The sequence below is a fragment of the Cavia porcellus genome, unplaced genomic scaffold (assembly GCF_034190915.1).
Source record: "Cavia porcellus strain 051 isolate PalLab524CR breed Dunkin Hartley unplaced genomic scaffold, mCavPor4.1 scaffold_25, whole genome shotgun sequence".
Lineage (NCBI taxonomy): Eukaryota > Metazoa > Chordata > Mammalia > Rodentia > Caviidae > Cavia > Cavia porcellus.
Window position 1 is genome coordinate 27,275,266 of NW_026947508.1, and position 9,375 is coordinate 27,284,640.

Sequence of the window (9,375 nt, forward strand, 5' to 3'; positions counted from 1 at the left end):
CAACTGTTCTCTTATCTTACAGAAAAAGCAACATTCTTAAAGGGTCCTTACATTCTGAATTCATTTTCTCTCTCCCTTCTTGAGCATTCCATTCTACCCTTCATATTCCACCCTTCTCTGTCTATATAATGTTTTCTTCCTAATTTAAAAGTGAACCTGTTCCCTTAAGAACTACCCTCTCAGTCTGGTATGGCAGCACATGTCTGCAATCCCAGCACTCAGGAGGCTGAGACAGCAGGGCAACTTAAGAGTTTGAGGCCAGCTTGGACTACATAGTTAATTCAAGGATAGCCTGAATTACACAGCAAGACACTTTCTAAAAAAAAAAAGCAAAATAAACAAACAACAACAACAAAAAACCCTGTTCTATCTTCTTTCCTTTACAATCAAAATCTAAAAATACTTTTCTTTACTTCACCTGACAGTGCTAATGATTGTAAAGCCTTTGGTTTGGTTATTTCAATTCATTATGATTTTTATTTTTTGAAGCTTTGTTGTTGTTGTTGTTTAGTTTTGTTTCTGTCTTTTTGAGACACAGTTTCACTGTGCAGTTCAGGCTGCCCTTGAACTCTCTTTGTAGCCCGAATTGGCCTTGAATTCACAGCAATCCTCCTACCTCAGCCCCCTGAGTGCTGGGATTACAAGCATGTGCCACCATATCCAGCCTATGACATCTTACTATTTGCAATGTTTGTGAACTGAATATTTGTGTCCCCATGCCCCCAAATTCGTACTGAAATTCTCATCCCTACAGTAAAAATAGCTGAAGGTGTGGCCTTTGAGAAATAATTAAGGTAGAGCCCTAATGAACAGAATTAGTGCCCTTTTAAGGAAAGCCTGGAGAACTAACTGGCTCTTCACCTCTAAGTTCTCAAACAGAAGTAAATCTATTGCAATTTGTTATGACAGCACCAAATTACTTAGTGTTATAATTTAAATATGGTTTGTCTCCTCTGAAGCTCATTTTGAAATCTGATTCCCTAGGGGCTAGGGATTTAGCTCAGCGGCATAAGCACCTGCCTTGCAAGTGCAAAGTACTGAGTTTGATCCCTGGTACCGATAAAAAAAAAAAAGAAATCTGATTCCCAAAGTAAGAGTGTTGAGAGGTCACAAGACCCTTAAGAGATAAGTATTAACCACTTAACAGTTTACCTCAAACATCACTTGGGCAGGTGTCATTTTGACCAGTTGATTTTAATTAATTTATTTTTAACCAGTTGATTTATGTATTGAATAAATCCAATAAAATTGTCATTTTTATATTTCCTGTTATATTAACTTATAAAAATTAATGAAAAATATGCAATTTGGTTTTTGTTTTTTGTGTTTTATTGGTACTGGGGATTGAGCCTCGCACTTGCCAGGTAGGGGATTATGCCACTGAGATAAATCCCCAGCTCTTAATTTTTGGTCATTCTATATTTAAATAATTGAACTGATAAGTGGTTAAGAATGAATGGTGATTTCTTACAGGACTGAATCAGTTACCCAAGTTGTTACACAATGAAGCTACCATGTTTTGTTTCTTTCATGCCCATTTTCTTGCCTTTCCACTCTCCCACTACAACAAAATAACACTATGCACTCACTAGAAGCCAATCAGATACTAGTAACATGGTCTTGGATTTCTAGGCTCCAAATGTGAGCCAAAATAAACTTGGGAGCCAGCATTTGGGGACTGAACCCAAACCTCAGGCATGCTAAGCACTGTGATACTGAGTTGCATCCATAGGCCTTTTGTTTTTTGTTGTTGTTTTGAGACTGGGTCTCACTATGTAGTTTAGACTCGTCTTAAACTCACTATGTAGCCCAGGATGGCCTCAAATTCTAGGTGGTCCTTCTACCTTAGCCTCCCAAGTACTGGGATTACAGGTGTGTGCCGCCATGCCCAGCTTCCTGCCCCTTCTACTTCTTTTTCTGAGACAAGATCTCACTACATTGTTCAAGATGGCCTAAAACTCGACTTGTTAGTCTCCTAAATAGCCGAAATTACAGAAATAAGCCACTATGCTCAGCTAAAATAAACTACTTTATAATGTCAAGAATTCTGTAGCAATAGAAAGTGGACTAGCACAAATAGTATTCTTCATTGTGTGACTGTTGATAAGTCAATATCTGTGTGTCAGATCCTCATTTGCAAAGTGGAAATAAAACAGTATTTAAGTCTAGGTGAGAAGGGGCTGGGGATTTAGCTCAGCGGCATAAGCGCCTGCCTTGCAAGCAGGCAGTCGTGAGTTCGATCCCTGGTACCGATAAAAAAAAAAAAAAAAAACCGAAAAAGACAAAAAAAAAAAAAAAAAGTCTAGGTGAGAGCAGCATGTGGATTAATATATGCAAACTGCTTTCACCATGTTCAAAGGGGCCGAGGCACCTCAGGGGCATGGTACCTGCCTGGCAAGCACGAGGTCCTCATTTTGATTTCTGGTCCCCCCCCCAAAAAAAAACAAAAACAAAAACATGTTCACGTATTATGGATTATAATAAGCAGAAATAAAAACTCCCTGAAAAACTGGAGAGCTTAACTCTAACTTTACTATCCAAAACAAACTCTTAATATATCAGATAATATTAAACATTTTAGATGTTTCTATTTTCCAGTGTTCTAGTAAGATTGATATTGCATGGAAAATCACATACACAACTTGTTCAGTTGGCCTTCTGATCAGTTCACATCCTTGATCATGAGAAAATACAGCCTAATCATATAGAAGCATTAGAAAGAACCAAGAAGAATTTAAAAGGTCCTTATACATTTAAGTTTTCATTTGAAGATGTTAGGCCAAGTTCCATTATCACACTTTTATATTCACAAAAAACAACATATAGCACAGTACTTGTTAAGTTTAGACATAACATGTAAGGTAAAATGAAAGAAATACTAGACAGTGGGGGGGGGGGACGACTTAGTTTGTATCCCAAGTTGAAACTTTTCCCCTTTCACACAGTTTCTCTCTGTGTAACAGAAGCTCTTCTATTTTAATTACTGAACATGTACTTGGCACCAGTCATTGTGCTAGGAATTGGAGATCAGTTCAAGGCCAGTCTCTGGCTTCAAAGAATGCAGTCCAGAGTATGAATGTAAGGGAAGGAGTTGAAGGATAACAGGATAATAGGATTAGCATGATCAGCATAAAAATAAAATTCACTGAGCAGTAGATGCCATAATAAAAGTGACGTGTACTATACAACAGAAGAAAAGAATAATTCTGTATTTGAGTGACAGACAGTTAAACTTGACCTTAAAAGAGTAGACAATTTTATCAGGCTATCTAGATTATTCCTTTTTTTTTTTTTGGTACCAGGAATCAAACTCAGAACCTTGTACTTGCCAGGCAGGCACTTATGCTGCTGATCTATATCCCCAATGATTATTTCTTCTTCTGCAAGTACAAAAGCAAGGACATAAAGCTGAACAAAATATATCTTTGAAGCCAGGAGTGGAGGTGCATGCCTCTAATCTCAGCACTCAGAAGGCTGAGGCAGGAGGATTGCCACAAGTTCAGGGCCAGCTGGGGCCACATACTGAGTTCAAAACCAGTCTAAACTACATAATGAGACCCTGTCTCAAAAAACAAAATCAGTTCTGGTGATACAGCTCAGCAGCACAGTGCCTGGCTGGCAAACCCAAGGTCAAGTTTGATTACAACTACAAAAAGAACAAAAACAAAATGAATCTTTTAGTGACCTGAAAATAGTAGTTCACAGAAGCACAGATTAGAAAAGGTAGGAAGAAGGATGAGTGATGACACTGAAGGCTAAACAAAGGCTAAATCTGAATGTCACACTATGATTTATTATGAAAAGACAGGGTCTTAAAAGAGCAACAGAGGGGGGCTGGGGATTTAGCTCAGCGGCATAAGTGCCTGCCTTGCAAGCAGGCAGTTGTGAGTTCGATCCCCAGTACCGATAAAAAAGGAAAAAGACAAAAAAAAAAAAAAAGAGCAACAGAGGAAAGGATTTAGCTCAGCAGCTCAAAGTACTTGCCTGGTAAACATGAGGTTGTGAGTTCAATCCCCAGTACCAAAGAAAAAATAAAAGAGCAATATCATCAAATCTATAAAGAATACAAACATCACTTTTCAGAGTTTTGGTCAAGTATGTGACTGAAAGAAGAATTAGTAGGAAATATATGAAATTCCAGATAAGAAATTATGAAACAGGGAAGAAAAATAAGGGACAGATTCAAAACCTATTTAAAAGGTGGAATCCACAAAACTTGGCAAATGGGTACTTCTGGCAGAAAGAGAGAAACAATTTAAAATAAGTGTCATGTGTGCCATGATGCTTTACCTCCACATTCTGCAGACACTGCTTCTAAGGCCATGAATGAGACAAAACCTATCTGGAATCTCTGTTCTGGAATGATACTGGCTGTGAAATGGTGTGAGATATTAAATACTATTTTATTTGTCATTTTAAAATAGTATGGTTTGGATTATGCAATAAAGTCAATAAATATCAAATATAAAGCAAAAGAACTGTCCAACTGAAAAAGTTTGTGTCAAAGTAACAAATTGATTCTCCACATTAATTTTGGAGTTTCTAATCTGGGTCCTGATGGGTAGTCAGAAAGCTCTTTTATAAATACAAATCTGTTTCATATCACTATTCCACTTACAAAAACCAAAACAAAACCTACAAGATCCTGAAAAATTTAGCCTCAAACTATATACAAAGGTATTTCATAGAACACCATAGGACACCATAGGATCTGAAGTCTGAACATCGGGATTGAATAGTCCTTGCCATTTATAAACTGTGACCTGTGGCAAACTACCTACGTCTTTTTTGCTTTGGTTTCCTTTTTTGTAAAAGGGAGATAAGATGGTTACAAGAGTGATACACTCTAAACCTACATAAAGATTATTAAGTTAATAATGTCATTATGACATAGTATATATTGTATATTGATAGTAATACTATCTATTATTACTGTTCATCATCAGCACAATTTTTGTATCTTTGATACAAGCCCACTGGTTTTACAATTTTTTCAAAGAACAATGCATCTTTCCAACTCAACTTGCCTATTTGTAGGTTTTAGAATACACTCCCCCATGTCCTTTACCTAGAATGTTCATTCTTCATAATTCAACTTAAGATCCTTCCCTCAGGGAGATCTTTAAATCCCTCCAAACTACATCTGATTTCCTGTTTGGGGCTTTTTTTCCAAAGCACTGTCATGACATATAAAACTGGATTCATTACTTGTATAATGTGTCTTCTTTATTAATCAGTAAGCTCTATGATAGAGGGGACTTAGCTTACTGTCCTCTCCTGGACCCCAGAGCCTGAACAATAAACACTTACATGAAGGAAGCTACCATTATATATAGAGAATTTTTTTAAATGCCAAATATGAAAAAATGGTATTATATATTACTTTATACATTATCATGTAGTTAGCAAAATTTTGTTCATTCAAAGCACAGAAGGACTGATCTACCCATTATCTTAGTCCAGTGACAGAGAACTTTTTAGAGCTTTCAATGATAGCAAACTGATTTGGCATGTGTACTACAGATTTTCTCCCACTGTCTCAGTTCATTTTGTTTTGCTGCAACACAGCCTGGCAGACTCAATAATTTACAAGGTAAAGAATTTCTTTTCCTGACAGTTCTGGAGAATATGATGTCCAAGATATTAGGGCTGCATCTGGTCAAGGCCTTATTACTGCAACATAATGTGGCATAAGGTGAAACAGCAAGAGCACCCAAGAAAGAGAGAGCAGGAGGGGGCTGAGCCAACTTTTGTAATAAGCCACTCTTAAGTAACCCACTCCTGAGATAATTGCATTAATCCATTCAAAAGGGCAGTACTCTCATGATCTAACCACTTCTTACTAGGTCTCAATCCCCAGTAATGCTACATTGGGAATTAAGTTTCCAAACAAGAACTGTAGAGGATACATTCAAACCACACCAACCATCTAATAGTGAAAAAAATCACTTGGGTTGTTTAAACTTATAAACCAAAAAGCGCCTAGCTAAAATTTTCAATTCAACAGATAAAACTGTTTAAATTTAAAAATCAAGAGGAAATGCTTACCGCAGCATCGTCAGGTTCTTCTTTAATTTTGTCCAGAAGCTCTTGCTGTGGTGTCATTGCTTTATTACGTCCACCATCCAAAGGTTCCTTCATTCTTTCTTATGCAGAGGCGTTCTTCAGTTTAAAACAAACTTCTTGGCAATGGATAGATTGACCCCTAAAACACAACATAAAGACCTGGTATTTATGGTTTTTTTTTTTTTTTCTTTGTGTTTATCTGTATCAAAACGTTTAGGGTGCAGTAAGGAAAAGCAATTCTGGGAGCACGCGTAACTGTATTCTTTTTGTCTGCTCCTTTAGTAGCTACCGTCACATAAGTCTTCTCTCTTATTGTATCTTTAAAGGCAAGTACGGGGATATTTGATATGGTCAAAGTAGCCACGAGAGGAAGTTATGAACCTGTCAGAGAGACCAACTTAAGAAATATTCCATACAGTAAATATTATGACTTGAAGGTCCCATCAGCTTTTACATCTCAAAATAGGGCATATCAACTTTCGCACCCTCACCATAACTAAACCTTCAGTGGAACCCTTCAAAGACCCATTTCTTGGGTTAACTCTATACTTAAAAGAGCTTAAAAAAAAAAAAAAAAAAGCGCTCAAGATCCCATCCCAGGACTGAGGGTATAGCTCAGCAGCATTCCAGATTTAAAAAAAAAAAAAAAAAAAAAAAAATTCCCACCACAAGTAAATAGGTATATTTTTTCTTAAGATGGGCCATTTGAACCTTTCACTCGCTCCCTCCGAACCTCATTGCCAAAACACCTTCCCCTAAACAAAGACCTATTCAGGAAAAAAATTCTTATTACCCCCAAATACATTACTTTAAGTTGTAAGCGTAAATAGTCAAATTACAAAGAAAAAAAAAAAGCTCTCTAAAACTGTCATTATCCAAACAGCCATGGACAGGAATCAGATGTTTCAAAAGCCTGTTCCAAAGAGGTAAGAACTTTTGACCCCTTGCCACCCTGTGGTAACCAACCGGTGTTCGACCCCCCAGGGTATCACACGCGTTTCCAATCCCAGTTTCCACCAACAATTCCCACCCCTGTGCGTCAACACGGGCTCGGAGGGCAAGCCTGAGCCCCACGAGTGCCGCTCATCGCGCCCGGAGGGGACGGGGTTCGGCAGCCGCCACAGGGAAGCCCGCCCCGCGCCGCCTCATCACGTGGCGCGGCCAGCCCCGCCCCGCCCCCGCCCCCCTTGCTGGTTCTCCAGCGGCGGCCAAGGCGCACCCCCCTTTTGTCGCCTCCCAGCTCCTAGAGGAGCCACGAGCGGAATTCAGATAGGACCCAGAGCCCCCACGCCAGGAGGAAAAGTACCTTCTCCCTCAGGAATTTTTACCTGACCCATCGGGAAGCAACTCCGGCCAACACCGCCTGTGTAGCCCCAGGCTCCGCCTTTCCTTCCCGTCATGCCCCTGAGCTGAGCTGAGTGGATTTTTCTCAGCCCTGGTCTCCGCCCTTTTTTCCCATCATGCCGCAGAATTGAGCTGAGTGGACCTTCCCAGCCTGATCTCCACCCACTTTTCCCAAAATGCACCAGACCACAATTGAGTGGGTCTTCCCGGCAGGCCTCTCTCCTCAGTTATGGTTAACTTCTTAAAGAGACCGAGGCTTGATTTTGGAAAAAAAAAATGGGAGATTGGGGGGATTTGGGGGGTGTTACAAGGCTCTGAAAGTGCCTGGCTCTATTCTTTAATGCCCATGTTGATAAAGGTGGTCTGTAATAATAACATAACATAATAATAACTAACATAACATAATAGTAACTAATACCTGACATTCATTAAGCCAATTGCTTGCTAAGCACTTGTGGTCTAACATCCCACTGAATCCTGACAATATAAATGATGATATAGATTAGCTTGACGAAGTCAAAATTTGGAGGTGGGTGTGGTGGCACATGCTTGTAATCCCAGCACTTGAGAATCTGAGGAGGAGGACCACCAAGAGTTCAAGGCCAGGCTGCACTACATAAGTGAGTTCAAGGCCAGCCTGCACTACATAGTAAGAATGTGTCTCAAAAATTAATTAATTAAGTGCTATTTCAGTTATACTCTCACCAACTACGTATGAGAGTTTTAATCACTCAGCATCTTTGCCAGTGATTACTACTAAACATCTTTTTTAATTTTGACCTTTTGAGTATATAGTGACACCTCACCGTGGCTTTAATTTGTCATGTCCTAGGTTACCAATGAGGTTGGCACATTTTTCATGTTTTGGGAAATCTGAATATGCTCTCCATATTTGAACTAACTGTTCAAATCTCTTATTCACGTTTTGGATTTTTTCCCCCTAATCATCCTTCTTATTTTATTAGTCCATGTTGATATTACATAGTGTGGGGTTTGTTTGGAGAAGTGGAGCTTGCATCAAACATATCTTAAACAATTTCAATTCCATTTATTCCTCCTTTTTATTCCCCACCCCATCCCCATCCTTGGTTATCTTCCTGGTCTCCAGTCGTCTACCTCCTAGTTTCCCATGACTTCATTTTATTTATTTATTTATTTATTTATTTATTTATTTATTTAGGTTTCTATATAAAAAGAAAATGTGATATTTAACTTTTTGAATCTGGCTAATTTCACTTAACATAATGATTTGTAATTTTTAGTTCCATCCTTTTTTCAGCAAATGATATGCTTTTATTCTTCTTTATGGTTGAGTAATATCCCATTCATTAAATATACCACTTTTTTATCCATTCATCTGTTAATCAGCATTTAGGCTATTTCTATAGCTTAGCTATTGTGAATTGTGCTATAAACATGGATATGTGTGTATGTGTCAAATACTTTTTAGTTTGAGGTAGTGCCATTTTCTTTCTGATACCAAAACTGAACTTGCACTTGTGCTGCTGAGCTATTTACCTGGCCCCTAATGCCATTTTTTGATTCTTGATATGATTTTCTCTACTTTTGGAGTTCTATTTAGGAAGCTTTGGCTCGTGCCTATGACTTTTAAGTGTTTCCCAATGTTGTTTTCCAATATCCCTGGTTTTATATCTAGATCTTTAGTCTATTTGATTTGATTTTAGTACAGGATGAGAGAGAAAAATCTAGTTTCAATTTTCTGCATGTTCATATCCAGTTTTTTCAGCACCATTTGTTAAAGAGACTTTTTTCTCCAGCATATGTTTTTGGCCCCTTTGTCAAAAATCAAAAGGCTATAAAGGCTTGGGTTTGTTTCTGTGCCTTCTATTCTATTGGTTTACATTCTTGTTTTCATGGTAGTACCATGTTGATTTTGTTACTATAAGTTTATAGTATATGATGTGATATGATAAAAAATACAATTGATGTTTAAATTTAAACATT

General features: G+C 38.2%; 1 protein-coding gene across 7 annotated transcripts in view; it reads right to left on the minus strand.

Moving 5' to 3' along the window:
- Zmym6 (zinc finger MYM-type containing 6) overlaps positions 1-7,568 on the minus strand; it is a 36,628-nt gene extending 29,060 nt beyond the window's left edge. For 2 of the 7 annotated variants that reach the window (XM_063236044.1, XM_063236045.1), the window contains exon 1: positions 6,049-6,205. Coding sequence is in view for 4 of the 7 variants with exons in the window: in XM_003471066.5 (XP_003471114.2) it covers positions 6,049-6,141 (93 nt within the window). In the remaining 3 variants the exon portion in view is untranslated. Of the gene's footprint in view, positions 1-6,048; positions 6,206-7,032; positions 7,235-7,372 lie in introns of those variants that run through there. The other 5 variants (XM_003471066.5, XM_013154056.3, XM_013154055.3 and 2 more) reach the window with 5 other exon arrangements.
- Positions 7,569-9,375: the final 1,807 nt, after the last annotated feature.